The sequence below is a fragment of the Scyliorhinus canicula genome, chromosome 20, assembly GCF_902713615.1.
Source record: "Scyliorhinus canicula chromosome 20, sScyCan1.1, whole genome shotgun sequence".
Lineage (NCBI taxonomy): Eukaryota > Metazoa > Chordata > Chondrichthyes > Carcharhiniformes > Scyliorhinidae > Scyliorhinus > Scyliorhinus canicula.
This window is the reverse complement of record NC_052165.1, coordinates 77,538,887-77,562,598: the sequence shown is the minus strand read 5'-3', so window position 1 is coordinate 77,562,598 and position 23,712 is coordinate 77,538,887. Positions and strand designations below refer to the sequence as shown.

At 46.7% G+C, this 23,712-nt stretch overlaps 1 protein-coding gene across 3 annotated transcripts in view; it reads right to left on the bottom strand.

The window, feature by feature from the left end:
* tbxas1 (thromboxane A synthase 1 (platelet)) overlaps window positions 1-23,712 on the bottom strand; it is a 321,143-nt gene that overhangs the window by 80,933 nt on the left and 216,498 nt on the right. For all 3 annotated transcript variants that reach the window (XM_038780696.1, XM_038780697.1, XM_038780698.1), the window contains one exon: window positions 23,073-23,203. In XM_038780696.1, coding sequence (XP_038636624.1) covers window positions 23,073-23,203 — 131 coding nt within the window. The remainder of the gene's footprint in view (window positions 1-23,072; window positions 23,204-23,712) is intronic.

Here is a 23,712-nt window from a genome sequence, read left to right as displayed (position 1 = left end):
AGCTGCATCAAAGTGAAAATCGATTAATTGAACATGGAAAATGGAAATAACACATTGCTATATTAGAGTGTTCCCCTTTTTCTAGAGATAAGCTGCATGACTGACAGGAGGGAGGATCAGCCAACTGGCCACAGCACCATAGTACAGGGAGTCATTCGTGTGGGGAGTTAAAAAAGGAAGTGATACGGGACAGTGTAGTTAGGGGGATAGATGCTGTTCTCTGCAGCCCAAAGCATGAATCCTGAACTTTGCCTTCCGAGTACCAGGGTCAAGCAGTGGCGTGCAGAGGGGGGGGGGGGGGGGGGGGGGCGACGGTGCATTGGCCCCGGGCATCCATTGGATGGGGGCATCCAATCAGAGAAGGAAAAAAAAAATTCTTTTTGTTTTTAAATTTTTTTTTTTTTTTTAATTTTTTTTTAAATTTAGATTACCCAATTATTTTTTTCAATTAAGGGGCAATTTAGCGTGGCCAATCCACCTACTCTGCACATTTTTTGGGTTGTGGGGGCGAAACCAACGCAGACACGGGGAGAATGTGCAAACTCCACACGGACATTGACCCAGAGCCGGGATCGAACCTGGGACCTCAGTTCCGTGAGGCGGTTGTGCTAACCACTAGGCCACCGTGCTGCCCCAGAGAAGGAAATAAGATAGTAATTTTAAAATTTCAGCGGTGATAAATCAATTTTTGGAGGCTCACCACACTGCAGAGGCAGTTGTTAGCCCTTTATTCCTTTAACATGGTGTACCCTTTCTGTCTAGAGAAAATGGTCCTTCTCCCCATCCCCCCACACGCATGCGGATGATGTACGTGGTGCAACCATAAAAAGCAACAAGCAGACGTGGCTGCTCGTTCCTGCGTTTCCTCGAATCATAACTCGTCTTTTCTTTGCTTTTTGTGCATCTAGATTAGTTCTTTTACCTACTCAGGTCAGTGAATAGCTCTAGAACAGGTGCAACTACGGTTTTTATAGGTTTTTTGGCGATATTTAATGAAATATTTACGTGGGATGTAGTAAGAGTGAAGCTTGGATGATCAGAGGACTGCTATGGCATTTAATCTCGGAATAGGAGACATTTATTCCTTAACATGCTAATATTCGAATACAGATACCACTAATTTGCAAGTCTATGATATAAATTGCACAAAATTATCAGTGGAGAATCAGTGTGAAATAATTTGATACGAAGGAACAAAGAAATGAAATATGGTTTATCCGTCTGCAACTGACCGATTGTTTACCATTTTCTTCCCATTTTCTCATGCGTCTTACGGTTTTTGAGATAGAAAATGAAATGTTACGAGTATTCCGTGTACAACCGAGTGTAGCACAGAACAGGAAACAAAAGAGGGCCAGAGTCGAAGAAGAGTCCCATCAAAGAGGGGCATTAGATGCATGGATAAAAAGAAGTAAAGAAGAAGTAGGAGAACCTAGAGAAGTAAAAGATGATGTGGGTGCAGAGAAGGAATTTTCTGATACGGATTCAGCTCGGTCAGAACATAATACTCTCTCTCCTCAGTCTCGTTGTCAGGATGATGATCCATGTGAAGAAAATAAAGAAGATATTTGCATATTTTTGCAAAGAAGCGATTTTGGCTGTTTGAAGAAACCGATTCCAGATCATTTGAAGATCACAATATTACAACATGGCCCTGAAAGATATCAGAATAAAAGTGGTCCATTTGCTGAGAAGGATGGGAGATCATTTTCCAAACAGTGGTTTGATAAAGTTTCCACAAACGGAGAAATTGTGGAGAGAAAATGGTTGTTATACTCTCCATATCGGAAAGCATGCTACTGTTTTGTTTGCTTTTTGTTTTAAAAGGAGCATTTGTCGTCTGTGTCAAACTTTGGAAAGGAAGACGGTTTCTCCACTTGGAGAAAATTAAATCCAACAATACCTGACCATGGGAAAAGCCCTTCTCATAGAGCTCACATGAGGGAATACCTGAACCTTGTAGTTCGACTCCATCATTCAACTACGATAGATGCTGAACTTCAACAGCAAATGTCTGCTGAAAAGAAAAGATGGAAAGCTATAACTGAACGGATTGTCGAGGTTATATCCTTTCTGGCAAAACAGAATCTGGCCTATCGTGGACATCGAGGAGAAGGAATATCTGGGTTATCAGAGCTAGGGGAGACAGTCAGTGAAAATACAGGAAACTTTCTAGCAACAATCAGACTTTTGGCCAAATATGATGACATCTTAGCAAAACACTTGCAGAGAGGGAAAGAGAAACCAAAAAGTGTCACCTACTTGTCCAACAGAATTCAAAACAAAATAATCAATCTTCTTGGTGAAACTGTCAAGAAAAATATAATTTCCGAAATTAAGGAAGCAAAATATTTTAGCATAATGTTGGATTCAACTCCAGATATTGCCCATGAAGATCAGGTTTCTGAAATTCTGCGTTACGTTCATATTGATGAAAACAGAAAATTAGAAATAAAGGAGACATTTCTGGGATTTTTTCAAATCAACAAGAAAGATGCAGTCAGCCTGGTAAATAAAATTCAGGAAAAATTGGAAGACGACAAAATTTCCATGAATGACTGTCGTGGTCAAGCATATGATAACGCAGCAGTTATGGCTGGAGTGAGAGGAGGTGTTCAACAAAAAATTCTTGAAGTTAACCCAAAAGCTGTGTTTGTGAACTGCGAGAACCACAGCCTCAATTTGGCCTGTGTCCATGCAAGTGAGGTGCAACCTGTTGTTGTTACATTTTTTGGCATTCTAGAAAAACTCTTTACTTTTTTTTCTTCATCTACTTCTCGTTGGGAAGTGTTAAAATCATTTGTCACTCGGACTGTGAAAAGACAGTGTGACACAAGATGGAGTTCCAGCCATGATGCTGTGCAAGTAATCCACGAAGAGTGTGACAACGTTATTGCAAGCCTTCAACACCTGCTGGAAGGAGAATTTTCAAGGGAAACTAAATCTGATGCAGGATCGCTACTTAACTCTATTCAACAGTTCCCGTTTATAGCTTTATTAAATTTTTGGTACTCAGTTTTATCATCAGTGGAGAAAGTCTCAAAACGTTTGCAGGATCCGAAAATGGGGTTCCATGAAGCTTCTTGTGATCTGAGAGGACTTATTCATATCTTGAATTTGAAGAGTGACAAAATTATCCACAATGCAATAGATTTAGCCAATGAATATTGTGAAAATTGGGGAATACCAATTGCACGAACAAGGAGAAGAAGAAGAATGCCTGGAGAGTCAGCAAGAGATAGTGGACTGACGGCATAAGAAGAAATGAATAGAGTAATGGTAGAGATTGTGAACAAATTAAAAACTGAAATTGAAGACCGCAGTGTCCGTCTTCAAAGACTCAGTGACCAATTTTCTTTTCTTCTGAACTTGAATTCAGTAGTGATTGAAGATGAACAAGAAAGAGAGAAATTAAAAAAGGAATGTTCAGACTTTGCAAATTATTATGACAATGATGTGGTTGCAATTCAGTTATATGACAAAATTATTGATTTTGTGATGCTCCTTCGAGCTGGAGGGAATAGAGTTCCCCCTGATCCTAAAGATGCTCTGGAGTCTTTACTGCAGTATGGGAGGGATGTCTTTCCGACGCTGTGTGTTTCATACAGATTACTGCTTACAATTGCATTTTCAGTCGCAAGCTGTGAAAGGTCATTTTCAAAACTGAAATTAATAAAAACATATCTGAGGTCTTCTATGTCACAGGAGCGACTGACCAACCTGGCTTTAAAAAGCATTGAAAAAAATTTTCTCACAGCTGATGTAAAAAGTGAAGTAGTTCAGGTGTTTTGTGACAGGAGGTATCATTTGGGGAAAAGAACTTAATAAATTTGATTGATTAATATTAAAATCGAATAAAGCGTTTATTTCATGTTTCATCTGTGTTTATATATTCAAAATGTTTTCCTTTCTCATAATATTTCTCAGTATATTAGGCCTTATACTTGAGTCTTTGGGGCATACAATCAAGATTTGCCCCGGGCATCACCAGACCTCTGCACGCCGCTGGGGTCAAGGAAAGGGCTGGAGATTATTTTTATTATGTGTCACTTGGGGGGAGAACATACTCCCTTCTGGATACTGCATACTGCTTCTAGATATTAGAGGTTGCGAGTTTGGAAGCTCATGTCGAAGGAGATTTGGCGAGTTACTGCTGTCGTGGAAGGGATGAATGTTTAAGGTGGTGGGTGTGGTGTCAATCAGTTGGGCTGTTTTGGCTTGATTGGTGTTAAACGTCTTGTTGGAGCTGCACTCATCCACGCAAATGGAGAGTATTCCATCACATTCTTGATTTGTACTTTGTCAATGGTGAACAGGCTTTGGGGAGTCAGGAGGTGAGTTACTCTCTGCAGACTTCCCAACCCCTGACCTTGTGGCCACAGTATTTATGTGGCTGATCCAAGTTAAGTTTATCATCAATGGTAACTGCCAAGAGGTTATTGGTGGGGTATTCAGTGATAGTGAGGCCATCAAGGGGAGATGTTTAGATTCTTTCTTGTTAGAGATGGTCATTGCCTGACAATCCTATGGTACTAATCCTATGGTAATAATCAGCCATAGCCTGAATGTTGCCTGTGGGCACAGACAGCTTCAGTTTCTGAGGAGTCCTTTTTGATCTTTGATGTGATGTGGGTGCCACCAGTAAGGCCATCGTTTGTTACCTGTCCCTAATTGCCTTTGAACTGAGTGGCGTGCTCAGCCATTTCAGAGCAGCAGGGTAGCATGGTGGTTAGCATAAATGCTTCACAGCTCCAGGGTCCCAGGTTCGATTCCCGGCTGGGTCACTGTCTGTGTGGAGTCTGCACGTCCTCCCCCTGTGTGCGTGGGTTTCCTCCGGGTGCTCCGGTTTCCTCCCACAGTCCAAAGATGTGCGGGTTAGGTGAATTGGCCATGCTAAATTGCCCGTAGTGTCCTAATAAAAAGTAAGGTTGGGGGGGGGGGGGGTTGTTGGGTTACGGGTATAGGGTGGATACGTGGGTTTGAGTAGGGTGATCATGGCTCGGCACAACATTGAGGGCCGAAGGGCCTGTTCTGTGCTGTACTGTTCTATGTTCTAGAGGGCAGTTAAGAGTCAACCACATGGCTGTGATTCACATGTCGGCCAGACTGGGTAAGGAGGTAAGGATTTCCCTCCCCAAAGGGCATTTGTGAACCAGATGGGTTTTTTATAACAATAAATGATAGTTTCATGGTCACCAGCACAAAGTCCAGTTTTTCAGTTCCAGAGTTCACTAACTGAATTCAAATTCCGCCAGCTGCCGTGATGAGGCTTGAATCCATGTTCCCAGAGTATTAAGCAGGGCTACTGGATTAGCAGTCAAGTGATATGAAATGAAATGAAAATCGCTTATTGTCACAAGTAGGCTTCAAATGAAGTTACTGTGAAAAGCCCCTAGTCGCCACATTCCGGCGCCTGTTCGGGGAGGCTGGTACGGGAATTGAACCGTGCTGCTGGCCTGCCTTAGTCTGCTTTCAAAGCCAGCGATTTAGCCCTGTGCTAAACCAGCCCCTACTGATTTGATTGGATTTGATGTATTTATTGTCACATGTACTGAGGTACAGTAAGAAGTATTGTTCTGCTTACAGTCCTGGCATATCATTCTGTACATAAACACAGAGAATATACTATAATCATTAATAATTATAGAACATGTTATAATAATGAATAATTATAGAATATTATATATATTCTATAATAATTATATAATAATTAACAATTATTGAACATGCTATAATAATTAATAATTATTGAACATGCTATAATAATTAATAATTATTGAACATGCTATAATAATTAATAATTATAGTACATACTATAATAATTATTCTTTTAAATAATATTTTATTGAGGTATTTTTAAAAAATTATAACAGGAACATAAACAATGACATCAACATGGTAAAATAAACATTTCCCCCCCCTCCCCCTCGGCCCAATCTTCACACACCTCAATCATATAACAGCAATCCACCGGGCCCTTGGAATACTGCACCTGGTGACATTTTAATTTTCCCAGAGAAAGTCGATGAACGGCTGCCACCTCCGGGAGAACCCTAACATTGACCCTCTTAAGGCAAATTTTATTTTCTCGAGACTGAGAAACCCAGCCATGTCACTAACCCAGGTCTCTACACTCGGGGGCTTCGAGTCCCTCCACATTAACAAGATACGTCTCCGGGCTACCAGGGAGGCAAAGGCCAAGACGTCAGCCTCTTTCGCCCCCTGAACTCCTGGCTCTTCCGACACTCCAAAGATCGCCACCTCCGGACTCGGCGCCACCCGTGTTTTTAGTACCATGGACATTGCCTTAGCAAAACCCTGCCAAAACCCTCGAAGCTTCGGGCATACCCAAAATATGTGGACATGATTTGCTGGGCTTCCCGCGCAACTTGCACACCTGTCCTCAACCCCGAAGAACTTACTCATCCTAGCCGCTGCCATGTGCGCCAGGTGGACTACCTTAAATTGTATCAGGCTAAGCCTGCCGCATGATAAGGAGGTATTAATCCTGCTTAGGGCATCCGCCCATAGGCCCGCCTCAATCTCACGTCCTCCCACTTGCCCTTAAGCTCCTCCACCGTGGTTCCTCCGCCTCCGACAGCTCCTGGTAAATATCCGATACCTTCCCCTCTCCCACCCAGGTACTGGAAACTACTCTATCCTGTATCCCCCATGGTGGCAGTAGCAGAAAGGCCGGCACCTGTTTTCTCAGGAAGTCTCGCACCTGGAAATACTTAAAACCATTCCCTGCTGGCAATTTAAATTTATCCTCCAAAGCTTTCAAGCTGGGTAAGCTCCCGTCTATAAATAGATCCCCCATTCTTCTAATTCCTGCCCTCTGCCAACTCTGGAACCCACCATCCAGCCTACCCGGTACAAACCTGTGGTTATTATAAATCAGGGTCCAACTCAATGCTCCCTCCACTCTCTTATATCTCTTCCATTGCCCCCAGATTCTCAGAGCCGCCACTACCAACGAACTTGTGGAGTATCGGGCCGGCGAGAACGGCAGAGGTGACGTTACCAGTGCTCCCAAACTGTTATCTTTACATGACACCGCCTCCATCCGCTCCCATGCCGACCCCTCCCCCACTACCCACTTCCTAATCATGGCTATATTAGCCGCCCAGTTGTAATTGTAGAAGTTTGACAACGCTAACCCACCTTCCCCCCCAACTGCGCTCCAGCAACACTTTCTTCCCACACAAAGCCCGAAATAATTCACCAGCTTCCGGATCAATGATTGTGTTGAAGTCCCCTCCCATGATCAGGTTATGTGACTCTAAGTCTGGATCTTACCTAACACCCACCTCATAAATTCCACGTCATCCCAATTCGGAGCATATATGTTCACAAGTACTACTCGCACCCCCTCCAGCTTCCCACTCACCATTATGTACCTGCCCCCCTTCTCTGACACGATTCTCCCTGCCTTGAATGCCACTCGTTTGCTGATCAAGATCGCTACCCCCCTGGTCTTTGAGTCTAGTCCTGAGTGGAACACTTGACTAACCCACTCCTTCCTCAACCTCGTCTGGTCTGTAACCTTTAGGTGTGTCTCTTGTAGCATTGCCACGTCCGCCTTCAGTTCCCTCAAATGCGCGAACACGTGAGCCCTCTTGACCGGCCCATTCAGTCCTCTCACGTTCCATGTGATCAGCCTGGACGGGGGAGCTTCCAACCCCCCACCCACCCCCACTCACCGCCAACTAGCTGGCTTTTTAGGCCAGCCTCGAGCCCGCGCCCTCCGCTTCCTCGAGTCCCCACTCGGGCTGCCGCCGTTCCCGACCTCCCATTTGTCCCTTAATACCAGTTCCTCCCCTGTCAGCAAAGCAGCTCGCCCCCCTCCCTCCCCCCCACCAGCAACAACATTATAAACCGAATCCCCCAAGTCAAGCTCCAGCTTAACACCTGCTCACCCCCCCCCCCCCCCCCCCCCCCCCCGCCACACTGCGCTTCCGAGAGTCAGCTGACTCATGCTGATTCAGTAGCTCCCGCTCCTGGCCCCAGCAATCTGTCTCCCTATTGTTTTCTCCTCTCTCCACCCCCCCCACATGAATAAACATTTTAAAAGCATCACATTCCCCAGTCAACAAACATCAGAAAAAACAGTGAAGAAACAATCACTTTAGACAAAGTCACCCAAAAAAGCAGAACCAAATTCAAAGCCCATCCCCCCCCCCCCAACAAGGTTCCTGCAACACAAAGCAACCTTTAACCATCCACACAGCCCATTATTTCACATCGAGCTACTTAAATTTGTACAATCCAGCGCCACAAATCGCCGCCACAGCACTTCTCCAAGGCTTAAGTGTCTTTTAATTCGCCTCCAGCTTCATTTCTTCACTAAAGGTCCATACTTAGTCTGGCATTTCAAAGTAGAAGTCCCGCTCCTCATGTGTGACCGACAGACGGACTGGGTGCAGTATCCCGAACTTCACCCCCTTGTTAAAGAGGGTCGTTTTTGCCCCATTGAACCCAGATTGCCTCTAGGCCAAATCCGCTCCCAGGTCCTGATAGATGCGCAACTCACAGTTCTCCCACTTGCTGTTCCATTCTTTCTTGGCCCACCTGAAAACGTGTTCCTTGTCCATGAAATGGTGAAAACCTACCACCATAGCCCTCGGTAGCTCGTTGGTTCGAGGCTTCCTCGCGAGGGCTCTGTGTGCTCCGTCCAATTCCAGGGGCCGAGGGAATGCCTCAGCCCCCATCAACTTCTCCAACATGTCCGTCACATAGGCCCTCGCATCCAATCCCTCACTGCCTTCAGGGAGGCCGACAATTCTGAGATTCTGACTCCGGGACATATTCTCCAGGTCCTCCAGCTCCTCCTGCATTCTTTTCTGGCTGTCGTTCATCATCCCCACCTTGTTTTCCAGCAAGGTTATACACTCCTCGTGCTCGGACAACTTTTGTTCCACCTTTTGTATCGCTCTCCCGTGGGTTTCCTGATTCTGAACCACTTAATCAATCGAAGCCTTAATCGGGTCCAGCGTGTTCTTCTTCAGCTTGGCAAAGCAATCCTCGAAAAACTTCACCAGCTGCTCCGTCGACCACTGAGTCGTCTCCCCACGGCCCTGCTGCCCTGCCATGCTGTCCGTGTTACCAGCTCTGCTTGCGTCTCCCTTATAGGACTTTGCCGTCTCACACGGCCACTTCTGGTCCAATTCTCCATACACCAGAGGGGGATTTCTCCTTACTGTCTCACTCTTCACCGATTTATCCCATAAAATCCGAAAGGTCCAAAAGTTCGTTACAGGCGGGAGCTATCAAATGTGTGACCTACTCCTCCATGGCCGCCACCGGAAGTGATGCTATAATAATTAATTATAGAACGGGCTATAATAATTAGTAATTATAGAACATGCTATAATAGTTAATAATTGTAGAATATGTTATAATAATCAATAATTATAGAATATGCGATAATAATTCATAATTATAGAACATATTATAGTAACAGTTATACATAGACACATAGAAGATAGGAGCAGGAGGAGGCCTTTTGGCCCTTCGAGCCTGCTGATCATCCAACTCAATAGCCTAATCCTGTTTTCTCCCCATAGCCTTTGATCCCATTCTCCCCGTGCTATATCCAGCCACCTCTAGAATCTATTCAATGTTGTAGCATCAATTACTTCCTGTGGTAATGAATTCCACAGGCTCACCACTCTTTGTGTGAAGTGTCTCCTTATCTCTGTCCGAAATGGTTTACCTGAATCCTCAGTGTGTTCAGGTTCTGGACACACCCATCATTGGGAACATTTTCCCTGCCTCTACCCTGTCTAGTCCTGTTAGAATTTTATAAGTCCAAGAGATCCCCCCTCATTCTCTCAACTTCAGCGAGAACAATCCCAACCAGTCAATCTCTCCTCATATGACAGTCCGCCATCCCTGGAATCAGTCTGGTAAACCTTCGCTGCACTCCCTCGAGAGCAAGAACACCCTTCCTCAGAAAGGAGACCAAAACTGCTCACAATATTCTTGGTGTGACCTCACCAAGGCCCTGTATAATTGCAGCAACACATCCCTGCTTTTGTATTCAAAACCTCTCGCAATGAAGGCCAACATACATTACTGCCTACTGCTCCTGCATGCTTACCTTCAGCGACTGGTGTACAAGGACATGCAGGTCCTGCTGCACACTCCCCTCTCCCAATTTACAACCATTCAGGGAGTAATCTGCCTTCCTGTTTTTGCTTCCAAAGTGAATAACCTCACACTTAATCAAATTATACTGCATCTGCCATTGGTTTGCCCACTCACCCAACCTGTCCAGATCACGTTGTAGGATCCCTGCATCCTCATCACAGTTTACTCTCCCACCTAACTTGGTATCATCTGCAAACTTTGAAATGTTACATTTTGTCCCCTCATCCAAATCATTAATATGTATTGTGAATAGATGGGGTCCCAGCCCCGATCCCTGTGGCACCCCACTAGTTACTGCCTGCCAATTTGAAAAGGACACATTAATTCCTCCTCTTTGTTTCCTCTCTGCCAACCAGTTTTCTATCCACCTCGATACACTTCCCCCAATCCCATGCGCTTTAATTTTGCACAATAATCTCTTATGCTGGACTTTGTCAAACACCTTCTGAATAGTCTAAATAAACCACATTGGCTGGCTCCCCCTTGTCAACTGTACTGGTTACATCTTCAAAGAATTCCAACAGTTATAAAAGATGTAGGAAGAAGGTCTGCAGGGGAGAGCTCACAGAGAACTGCCACACTCCGGTGCCACCTTGCAAAAAATATTAAAACATTTTTTAAATCCAGCTGCAACCTGTTGTTTCTTTTTGTGCCCGATGTTCAGTCAGGAAGAGGAAGAGCTGATCTGATTCCCTTGTAGTTAGCCTCCTTGGCTCGGTACTGTTGTTTGGAGAAATGCTCAAGCAGGTCTCCGATCTCTTCACTCACTCTTTGCCCCGATTCGCATAGCTTCCATCGGTCTCTCCCTGTAATGTACCATCAGGGTTATAGCCTCGCCGCCGCCGAATCGGCCCCGACCTGCCCAGCGGCCCACGCCAACAAGCAAGCCAGCCCAACCGATCTCCACCATCTACTGGAAGCAGCCTCGGCACTGTGAGTGTCCGCATGTTGGTGTCACCGGCAGCATTTCCTGGCAAACTGGGCACAGGCTCTCGGCCAGGCTGAGGGCTGGAGCAGCGCCTCGGGCTCGGACAGGCCGCTCCGTCCCTTTCGCCCCATTGTGGCCGCTCCAGTCCAGCTTGGGAGAGTTTTCACGTTCCTTCGTCCTCCCGAAGAAATTCTGGAGGGGGTCTCAATGCTGCCAGGGGGGGGCCAATGCTTCCCCAGCTGGGGTAAGGGGAAAACTCCCAACAACCGCCGCCTTCCTTCAAATCTCTCCCTGATCCTGCAGATCTTTGAGGTAAAGTTCAATATTACATTTGCCTTTCTCGTAGGGTTTTGATGGAATGGAAAGGACAGGTTTCTGATGGTCGAAGGTGAAATCAGCTTGAGCACTCTTAATGCACAGGCCAGTGGGGTGGGCCCGACAACACAAAACTCCCCACACTCAGAGGCCACAGCTGGTTGCTGTGCAAATGAAACTGGGGCACAAGAAACTGTGCAAATTGAGGCACAAGATGAGGGAGGGAGAAAGGAGAAAGCTCAACGCGAGCCACATTGTTGAGGCAGAGTCAAAGTGGGATTAGACTACATTTTTCTGTGCTTCAGTTGATCTGATTGATGCTGATGCCAGGAGGCAGAAGTGGAATGTGTTCCATTCCCAGCACAGCAGGAAATACAAATTCGCACCAATATTCTGACAAAAAAAATTTAATGTTAATTTTTGTGAAGGGATGGAAGAAAGTAATTTCCTTCCAGACTGTTCTCATCTCATTTATTAATCGCAGTTCCTACTGATATCATAATAAAAGATGCCAGTGCCTCAAGGCTGAATTGCTCTCTGATGGTACGGTCAACGTTCACTGGAACGAGAATGTGAACCAGAGTAGTTGGGTAACAGTGCAGGTGCTGTCAGATTCCCAAACTCCCTGCAATGCCCAGGGAATTTCCGATAATCAGGGGCTTCTTCCCAGGAGTGCTGCATCCAGGAGCTTTGTAGATCAGGGATTTAAATTTCCCTGAAATCCAGAGGCAAGTTGAGAGTGACTGCCCTTGAAATCAAGACATTCGACCGAGTATGGCATCAAGGAGCCATCGCAAAACAAGTCAATGGGAATCGGGGAAAAGCTCTCTCCTGGTTGGAGTGAATCCCAGCACAAAGGAAGATTGTTGTGTGTGTGTTGGAGATCAGTCATCTCGATTCCAAGACATCAGTGCAGAGACCCTCAGGGTAGTGTCTTACAACCAAATCCTTCAGTTGCTATCATAAAGTGGAGTTGTTGGCAGATGATTGCACAATGTTCAGCACCAGTCACAACTCTTCAGATACTGAAGCAGTTCATGTCAAAATGTAGCAAGGCCGGCACAATAGCCAGGCTTGGGCTGACAAGCGACAAGTTCAATTTGCGCCACACAAATGCCAGCCAGTGACCATCTCCAACAAGAGAGAATCTAAGATCGCCTCTTGACATTTAATGTTGCTGAATCTTTGCTGAATCGCCAACTATCAACATCTTGGGGTTACCATTGACCAGAAACTGAACTGGACTAGCCATGAAAATATTGTGGCTACAAGAGGTCAGAGCGAGGAACCCTATGGCAAGTAATTCATTTCCTGACTCCCCAAAGCCTGTGCAAAATTTAGAAGACACAAGTCAAGAGTGTGATGGAATACTTTGCACTTGCCTGGAAGAGTGCAGCTCCAACAACACTCAAGAAGCTCAACACCATCCAGGATCTCACTGTCCGCTTGATTGGTGCCCCATCCATAAACATTAATTCTCTCCACCACTGGTGCACAGTAGCAGCAGTGTGTAAACTCTACAAAATACTGTCATGAGAATGTCGCTTTAAGAAATGTTTGGCTGTTCATGTTACTGCAGTGATGTCAGAGTGTGGGTGGAGCTGAGCTCTGGTTCTGCTTTTTAGTTTCACTTTGAGAAAAGCTTGGATGTGTCTGTCTTTTTGGTTTCGTTTTTCATTGTGTTGCAGCTGAAGTCAGTCAAAGCAGCTGTATTGTTGAGCTCTCTGCCATGAAGGACTATCTCTTGATCATTTGGTGAATTCAGAAATTTAAATGTTTTCAGTATTGAATGTGATTCTGTTTAAAGGTTGTTAAGTCTTTTGGATGTTAAAAGGACAGCTTAAAGGATTACTTAGTGTTGTATTCTTTAGGGGTTATAAGAACATAAGAACATAAGAACTAGGAGCAGGAGTAGGCCATCTGGCCCCTCGAGCCTGCTCCGCCATTCAATGAGATCATGGCTGATCTTTTGTGGACTCAGATCCACTTTCCGGCCCGAAAACCATAACCCTTAATCCCTTTATTCTTCAAAAAACTATCTATCTTTATCTATCTTTGAATTAATGGTTGCTAAGATATTCACTTTGTTTTAAAAAGGTTAACTTGAGTTCATAGAATAAACATTATTTTGCTTTAAAAAATAACTTTTCCATTTCTGAAGTACCATTCCTGTAGAGTGGGTCAGGTGAACTCCATGATTCACTTTGGGGTTCTCTAAACCCTGACCCATAACAATACACTGCAGGAACTGACCAAGGTTCTTTAGACAGCACCTTCCAAACCCATGGCAGCTACCATCTAGAACGACAAAGACAGCAGATACATGGGAATATCATCACCTGGAATTTTCTTTCCAAGTCATTCACCATTCCGACTTGGAAATATAATCTATAATCTTTATTAGTATCACAAGTAGGCTTATATTAACACTGCAATGAGGTTAGTGTGAAAAGCCCCTAGTCGCCATACACCGGGGCTTATTCAGGTACACTGAGGGAGAATTTAGAATGTCTAATTCACCTGACAAGCACGTCTTTTGGGACTTGTGAGAGGAAACTGGAGCACCCGGAGGAAACCCACGCAGACAAGGGGAGAATGTGCAGACTCCACACAGACAGTGACCCAAGTCGGCAATCGAACCTGGGACCCTGGTGCTGTGAAGCAACAATGCTAACCACTGAGCTACTGTTCCTTCTCTATCACTGGGTCAAAATCCTGGAATTCCCTCTTCAGCAACACTTTGGGTGTACCTAAACCACATGGACTGCAGCAGTTCAAGAAGGCAACTCATCACCACTGTCTCAAGGGAAATTAGGGATGGGCATTAAATGCTGGCCTAGCCAGCGATGCCTACATTCCATGAATGAATGAGTTTTAAATAAAAGGAAGCTCACCACTCGTGATCAGAGGCCTGTTAATGGCTTAGTATACGCAATACCTAATAATCTGCGACAACTACATATTTGGTGCAGAATCTGGGCAGCTAATTTAGCCAAGGGCTACTCAGGTCTTGTTTGTAATTTAATGAGGCATACTGCCTCAAGAGTGCAGAGAAGTGCTTCAGTCGCTGCCTTTGTTCCAAACATGTGCAGGTTAGGTGGATTGGCCATACTAAATTTCCCCTTTGTGTCTAAAGTTGTGTAGGTTAGGTTAAGGGGTTATTGAGATAAGGCGGGAGAGTGGGCTTGGGGGGGAAAGTGTTTTTTCAGAGGGTCGGTGCAGACTCCATGGGCCAAATGGCCTCCTTTTACACTGTAGGAATTCTATGATTCTAACCTAGCCTGGGCAGCACGGTAGCATTGTGGATAGCACAATCGCTTCACAGCTCCAGGGTCCCAGGTTCGATATCTGCATATCCTCCCCGTGTGTGCATGGGTTTCCTCCGGGTGCTCCGGTTTCCTCCCACGGTCCAAAGATGTGCAGGTTAGGTGGATTGGCCATGATAAATTGCCCTTAGTGCCCAAAATTGCCCTTATTGTTGGGCGGGGTTACTAGGTTATGGGGATAAGGTGGAGGTGTTGGCCTTGGGTGGGGTGCTCTTTCCAGGAGCCGGTGCAGACTCGATGGGCCAAATGGCCTCCTTCTGCACTGTAAATTCTATGTAAATCTAGGGTGGAGAATGGGGTTATATTTTGTCCAGATGAACATGACCTTGACAGAAGAAACAATGATAAAAAGAAACATGACAGACCCCTATATGCATTATCAGTTGAGGCCAGTTCTGCGAGGCAGGAGCTGGATGGACAGTTGGACTTGTTGCATCGTGCCGACTCCCTCATTATTCACCCCCTAATCACAGGTTCCTTGTATTTAAATATCATCAAAACCACCTCAAGGTGCTCTTGGGAGTGTTACGACTGGCACAATCCACCAGGGCACACAAAGGAGGACTGTTTGCTCGGATGTTTTGAATACCAATATTTTCCTCAGATCTTGCCGTTGAATATTTCACTTCCATCACAATAGTTTTAATGGCTCTCCTGCAAAATTGAATGATTTGTCTGGAAATGATCTTGCAATCTGTGTTAAGCGTGATTTGCGCCTGGCGCCGATTCCGCCGCCATGCTCCGATCTCCCGCTGGCAGCATTAGCGAAGTTTGCGTCCCGTGCTGGCGGGCCGATGCAAAACCATAATTTGCATGGCTTGAAATCTCATTAGTGCTTTGGACACTTAATGCTCCACCCCTCTGCAATGCTCAGCCTTCTCAGGCGGAGGTCACGCAGATGCGAATTGGTGCAAGTATTCACAAACAGGGACCGGGCACCACAGCTGTTGAGGGGGAGCGAGAGGATAAAAAGACTCTCAAAAATCGCTGGACCTGCTGGGGAATGGCTGTCTGGATCTGGGGAGGGGTGGGGAATGACTTGGTGCCAAGTCAGTGGACTCAGAGTGTCCCCTTCAGGATCGGCTGGCCTGGCAGAGATTGCCACTGCTGTGGTATGTGTTTTAAATGCACCCTTCTGTTGCTATTTACATCTCCTGGCTGCTCACTGTGTCCTGTAAATGTTGTGAGAATGTCTGGTGATGTGGGCGCCCACATAGGCCGCCCTTTGGAAGCCCATCTACCCCAGCGCTATCATCAAGGGGATGGGCTTGATCATGCTCAATCATAAGCCCCCCGGGTGCTGGCACCCCTCAGATGCGCAACTCCACAGCAGAGGAAGCAGGGAATTAGCAAAGCTCACCTCAACCATAGAACATCTGCACTGTGGCCTTTGGAACGCTCCCTGGCACACTGCCCCTCTCAGGGCAGAGGCCTCACCAGTGACACCCATCTCTCAGGATCACAAGCTGTCTCCTCCTGGTGAGGCTGGCTGCGCTGACTGCCTCTGCCATCTCCGCCCAGGCGGTTCAGAGGGGGCAGGCTTGAATATGCGACCCATCCTGGACCGGATGGACTACACCCCAGGATTCAAAAGCAGATAGCTCATGGGAAGAGGTCAGTTTTTCTGTTTGGCAGAAAAGGAGACAGGACCTATTAAATGAAATGAAATGAAAATCGCTTATTGTCACAACTAGGCTTCAAATGAAGTTACTGTGAAAAGCCCCTAGTCGCCACATTCCAGCGCCTGTTCGGGGAGGCTGGTAAGGGAATTGAACCGTGCTGCTGGCCTGCCTTGTTCTGCTTTAAAAGCCAGCTCTTTAGCCCTGTGCTAAACCAGCCCCATGGTATTGGAGGTACTATGCGAGCTGACTAAAAAGTTCTAAAAGCTAGAAAGCTGAGTTAATAGCTTAGAGATGCTAAGGAGCAGGTGTTTTCAGAGAAGTTGTCAAACCATGAACGAGGGTGTTATTGGTTGGTTTGTTTTGAAGAAATTCTGGAAAGCTACACCATTTGGACTGTCATGATCAGAGGGAGAGTGGTTCGGAAAAGTGTGCTTTGTTGATGATAATCATACCCTTGAAACTCTGGGTAGAAAACTGTTGTTGGATCGGACTCCTGACCTCCCGTGGGCACAAAGAACAAAATACTGTGGACCTGTATGGCTACATAATGTTATACATGCTGAAGGAGAAACCTTGTGGTTGTGTGAGGCACACCTTTATTGTGTGCTGTATTTCTTTCTATCCTTCAACTCGTGCTGGATTCTTCATGGCCCTCACAAAACTGGCGACAAGGGTTAAAGTGAATAGCTGTCTACACTGCTGAAGCCACCTCCCTGGATTTTTGTTGGATACAGGTTGGAAGTTGTTTTCTATTACACCATGCCTCTGTTTGGATGTTTTTGATGCTTTGCTGGAAAGTTGGAACCAGTACGCACAACGGATGCGTTACTATTTCCGGGCAAACAACATCACCAAAAACGAGCGCCAGGTGGTCATATTGCTCACCGCCTGCGGCCTGTATACGTTTGGGGTGATTAGGAGTCTTACGTACCCAGCTGCGCCGGACACCAAAACGTTTAATGAACTTGTGAACTTAGTTGGGCAACATTTTAATCCAACCCCATCGAAGATAGTCCAACATTACCTGTTTAATACCGCTGAGAGGACCCCAGGAGAAACCCTTGCCGAGTTCCTATCCAGGCTACTCAGGATTGCAGAGTACTGTGACCTTCAGAAATGTTACACGATCGTTTGGTTTGCGGTATTAACAATGCGGCCACCCAGAGAAAGTTGTTAGCTGAGCCAACATTGACTTTTCAACAGGCCATTCAAATAGTATTGTCCCGAGAGTGCACAGAACGGGCAGTGCAGGAGCTACAGGGAATGGAGGTGCATGCCTTGGGGCGCAACCCCTTCCGTCCGAAGGTATGCCCCCGCACCCCTGCGGTACCTTGGACGAGGCGACGTCCGGATGGGCGCCAGTGGCCGTCGGACATTCCTCCCCTAAGGGAGCCTTCTCCATAACCAATGGATGAGGAGCCATGGCCGTGTCAGACTTGTGGGCGCTGACCCCGTCGCGGACGCCGGTCCTGGGGGCGCCAGAGGCGCCGTCGTTCCGACAGAAACTGGGGCCAGCCCAGGGGCGTACTTTCCATTTGGATGAACCTGCGGCGACTACTCCCAATGACGTGGAGATGGAGGACGACTGCCTGCAGCTGCATTGTGTGGCAGCTCCCCGTGTCGCCCCCAGTAAGGTGACAGTATGGATCAATGGTCACCTGCTTGAAATGGAGTTGGACACTAGCGCAGCAGTCTCTGTGATTGCCCAGAAGACATTCAACCACATCAAGCAGGGTATAGAGACCCTTACATTAACCGACACACAGGCTAGGTTGGCCACCTACACGGGGGAACCATTGGACATTGCAGGAACTATGATGACCCCTGTTGTTTATGGACGCCAGGAGGGGCGCTTCCCACTTATCGTGGTGCGCGGCCACGGGCCCAGCCTGTTGGGTCGGGGCTATTGCGCCATGTGCGGCTGCAGTGGCAGCACATCCTCCAAACAGTTTCTGGAGGGTTGACTGAGGTACGAGGACGGTACCCAGATGTATTCCAGCCCGGTTTGGGGAAAATAAAAGGGGCCGTAGCCCATAGCCAAGTCGAACCAGGAGCCACGCCGCGCTATTTCCGGGCGCGCCTGGTGCCTTACGCCTTGCTCAAGAAGGTAGAAGGGGAGCTCACTTGTTTGGAGACTTTGGGTCATACCAGGCCCGTCCGTTTCGCTGACTGGGCAGCACCATTTGTACCTGTAATGAAACCAGATGCCACAGTTCGCTTGTGCGGCAACTATAAACCTACAGTGAATATGGCTTCCCGACTCGACCGATATCCAATGCCTCGCATAGAGGATCTCTACGCGAAGCTTGCAGGCGGACTCTCGTTCACAAAATTAGATGAGTCACGTCTACCTACAGTTGGAGCTGGACCCTGCCTCCTGGCCATATGTAACGATTAATACACACCGGGGCCTGTATGAATATACACGGTTGCTCTTTGGAGAATCCTCTGCCTGCGCTATTTTTCAATGCGTCATGGGGGGCATTTTGAGAGGGTTACTGCGTGTCGCTGTCTACTTAGATGACGTTTTGATTACAGGGACGTCGGAGCAGGAACATCTGGAAAATTTGGAGGCTGTCCTTAGACGCTTTTTGGAGGCTGGAGTCCGTTTACGTCGCACAAAATGCGTCTTTCAGGCGAAGGCAGTAGTCTACCTGGGTTATCGGATGGACCGCGAAGGTTTGCACCCCATCGCAGAGAAGGTGCGTGCGATTCAATAGGCCCCCGCCCAGACTGACGCTTCACATCTTCGTTCTTTTCTCGGCCTCGTAAACTATTTAGGGACGTTCCTCCCCAATTTGGCAACCAAGCTGGCCCCGTTGCATCTTCTGCCAAAGAAGAATCACACCTGGGGTCAGCCGCAAGAAACCGCTTTCTTGGAAAGCCTTTGCTCATCACACGTAACGCATCCCCGTATGGTATTGGGGCCGTCCTGTCCCACTGAGCGGGGCTGAGCGGCCGATAGCTTTCACCTCCCATACATTGACTGCAGCGGAAAAAAAGTATGCGCAGATCGAGAAGGAGAACCTGGCGGTGGTCTTTACGGTGAAATGCTTCCACCAGTACGTGTATGGCCGCCACTTCACTATCGTGACTGATCATGAGCCTCTGCTGGGACTTTTCCCGAGAGGATAAGCCAATACCGCCCATTGCTTCCGCACGGATCCAGCGCTGGGCTTTGTTGCTCGCAGCCTACGAGTATTCTCTGGAGCTCAAGCCAGGAACCCAGATGGCAAATGCCGACGCACTGAGCTGATGCCTTTATCGACCGGCCCCATGTCGACTCCCACGACTGGTGACGTGGTTGCAACCCTAAATTTTATGGACACCTTGCCTGTCACGGCATCACAGATCCGTGAGTGGACCCAGACGGAGCGAGTCCTGTCAAAGGTTTGGCACATAGTCCTGTATGGAGGGCAGCATAGACAGCTCCCAGGCAAGTTGCGGGCATTTTTCTCCAAGCTGTCAGAATTTAGCATGGAAGACGGAATCATCTTTTGGGGGACGCGTGTGATTGTCCCAGAAAAAGGACAGGAGCTTATACTAAGAGACTTGCACAATGGGCATCCAGGTGTGACCAAAATGAAAATGTTGGCCCGGACTTATGTCTGGTGGCCAGGCCTCGACACCGATATTGAGGTGGCCCAAAACTGCTCCATTTGCCAGGAGTAAGAGAAGCTTCCGCCGGCCGCGCCCCTACATCACTGGGAATGGCCAGGGCAGCCTTGGGCGCGCTTGCATGCGGATTTCACCGGCCCTTTTCAAGGATCCATTCTATTCATCGATGCCCAGTCTAAATGGCTAGAGGTATAAGATGGGAGGCACAACATCCTGCGCAACAATTGAGAAATGCGTTTGTCTTTCAGTACGCATGGCCTCGCCAAGGTGCTGGTCACGGACAACGGCACTCCGTTCACAAATGAGGAATTTGCGACGTTCATGAAAATGAACAGCATATGCCATATCCGCACTGCCCCCTACCACCCGGCTTCAAATGGGTCGGTGGAGAGCGCAGTGTAGAAATTCAAACGAGGCCTAAAGAAGCAGTCTTCCGGGTCGATGGAAACGAGACTGGCTCGTTTTTTGTTTTCATATAGGACCACCCCACATGCGGTGACTGGGGTAGCTCCCGCAGAACTCCTAATGGGCCGGAGACTTCGCACCCGCCTTAGCATGGTTTTCCCGGACATTCGCGCAAAAGTACGTCACACACAAGAACGGCACGGATGGTTTTTCTTGGCAACGGCTGATTCATCAGTTTGCGCCCGGTGACCCAGTGTTCGTTCGGAATTTTGCTGGTGGTTCCCAGTGGATCCCTGGCGTAATCTTTCGCCAAATGGGCCAAATCTTCCCAGGTGCAAGCCCAGGGTCATCTCCAGCGCAAGCACGTAGACCACGTTCGGTCCAGAAGGCCATCCCCTCCAAAGATTTCCCGCCCCCGGAGCTCATTTCTACAGCCACAGGGACCAGACAGTGGAAAGTATTCCTCACAATCTTCCTCTGGTGCTGCACTCAAAGCCTGCGCAGGTCGTTGCAGAACCAAATGGAGATAGAGACGCGGAGATGACGGAGGCAGCAGACTTCGACTCCGGGATGGAGACATAGGACGCCTCAGAGGGGGAATCCTCGGGTCAATGGGCCGTGGATGTACAACCGTTACGCCGTTCATCACGGAAGCTCCGTTCTCCGTCCCGTTACACGCCGCCCGATCCTGCGCCTCATGCAAATGGTGTCCGGCCTGCGGCAAAACGAGTCCGACGCCCTCCTTCGCCAGGGTCTTCAGTGGATTCCTTGGACTTTTGGGAGGGGGGGGGTGGGGATGTTATAAGCTGCCTGCTTACCATTGGCTGGGGGCTCATGGCAATCCCACAATCCTTTGGGAGTATGAACTTCCCCAATGAGGGGGGAGCAGAGAAATCATTAACAGATTCCCTGGATAAATAGAGCTGGCCAGTTTGGAACCGGCTAGAGGACAGTGAGCAGCAAGGGAGTTGCTGCTGCTGTTGTATATATATGTTATTGTAAATAAATGTTATTTCTTTCTATCCTTCAACTCATGTTGGATTCTTCGTGGCCCTCACAAAAGACTGTGTTTCAAGTGAAATTTACCTGTTTTATCTCAACTATAATTTACCTGATGTGGAGATGCCGGCGTTGGACTGTGGTGAACACAATAAGAAGTCTTACAACACCAGGTTAAAGTCCAACATGTTTGTTTCAAACACTAGCTTTCGGAGCACTGCTGAAGAAGGAGCAGTGCTCCTGGTGTTGTAAGACTTCTTATTATAATTTACCTGTTAACTCATGTTTCATTTGTGCTGATTCAGATTTCTCTAAAAGTAATTGTTACATCAAGTGAAATCTTGTTGCCAATCCTTTCATTTGGGAGATGTAATTCGGTAAATTTGGCTATTTTGTGTTTCAGGTTCCTCCACAATCATTACAATAATACTAATGGGGTTTGTCCCTGCCAGAAACTCCATTATCTGGCCACCAACTCTATCATCTCCTTGACCATTGCCTGAGACTGGCAGGCTGTTTGCAACCTCAGTGTCCTATCTGACCCTGACCTGAGGTTTTGACCCCAAATCATGACTTTTGCCAGTCATCTACCTCATTAGCTATAACTGTCTAAAGATGTACAGGTTAGGTGGATTGGCCATGCTAAATTGTCCCCTAGTTTCCAAAAGGTTGGGTAGGGTTACTGGGTTACGGGGATAGGGTGAAGGCATGGTTTGAAGTAGGGTGCTCTTTCCAAGGTCTGGTGCAGACCTGATGGGCCGAGTGGTCTCCTTCTGCACTGTAAATTCTATGATTCTATGAACTGTCTCCACCCCATACCTCATCTATTGATCTCATATTTAAAATTTATTTATTGAGCTAGCACTACTGCTTTTTTCCTTCCTTGTTGTTGGGTCAAAATCTTGGACGTCCCTCCTTAGCAGCACTGTGGGTGGACCCATATCACATGGGCTACAGTAGTTCAAGAAGCCGATTCATCTCTACCTTCTCCATGGCAATGCAAAATGGGTAATAAATGCTGACCTAGCCAGTGATGCCTGCATCTCAAGAATATACATAAAGAAAGCTAAGCTACAATTGCATAAATCTCTGATCAAATATTATTTAGAGCATGGCTTTCAGCTCTGGACACCTCAACTCAAGAAGGACATGTGACTCTCAAAGCGTGTGCTTTTTAAGATGACTAAATGATTTGATAGGGTAGGGACTATTTCTTCTGGCAGGTGAGCTCAGAACAAGGGATACACCCTTAAAATTAGACATATGTTGTTGTGGGGTGAAGTAAGGAGACATTTTGTCAGACAAAAGGTCATGGAAATCTGGCCCTTTCTCCTTTTTAAAAAGCTGTGGACCCTTGGGTGAACTGAACATAGCAAAACTGAGATTGATAGATATTTTTTAGTTAAGAATATTAAAGATACGGCTTCAAGGCAGGATATTGATTCAACGTACAGATCAGCCATGATTTAATTGAATGGCGGAAAATGCTCAAGGAGCAGAATGATGTCCCGCTGCTTCTATCTTCTGGTGAGTATTGCTTTTGAGCACAGACAGAGAAGTGAAAAGACACTGGACTGGCCACCTCTCACAAAACAGAATTCCACTATACAGGGGATGGTAACCAATTTTGGTTGCAAAATAAGCCTGAAAGAGTACATGAGCAGATAATAAGTGAGAACGTTGGAAATTTGCACAATGGGAGATTACCTTATCTGACGGCTGTTGATCCCTCTGTGCTATAATGTCTTTAATCACTCTGATGAAGAAAGCATTCACCTGGCTCATGGATGTTCGGGGCATCCAGTGCCGCACAGGCATCATAATGGAGGGAAATATTACTGAAATGGAAGAAATATTGTCATGTGAGTACCTTTAAGAAATGGGTGTTTATAGATGCGTGAGTATATAAATATTTGTAGTGAGTATATCTTTAAGAAATGGGTGTTTAGAGATGCGTGAGTATATAAATATCTGTAGTGAGTGTACCTTTAAGAAATGGGTGTTTCAGATTGTTTGCTGCAGGGTGTGTTTTAGTTTAGTTTTCAGAGCTGGATAGCTGCAGTCACAGCCAGAAGGTGTATGAATCTCTCTCTGTAATACAAAGACTGCAAATTGATCCTTTGGTGATTTAAAACTAATAACTGCTTTCAGTGGTGACTAAAACTAAAGTAAAAAGCTGACAGACAGCCCAGCTCCACCCACTCTCTGACATCACTGCAGTAATAAACACCCCATTTCTTAAAGGTACACTCACTACAGATGAGCTTATGTTTAAAGGTTTTTTTAAGTCTTCTGGAAGTTATTAAGGATTACTTAGTTTTGTATTCTTTGGGGGTTACATTTGAAT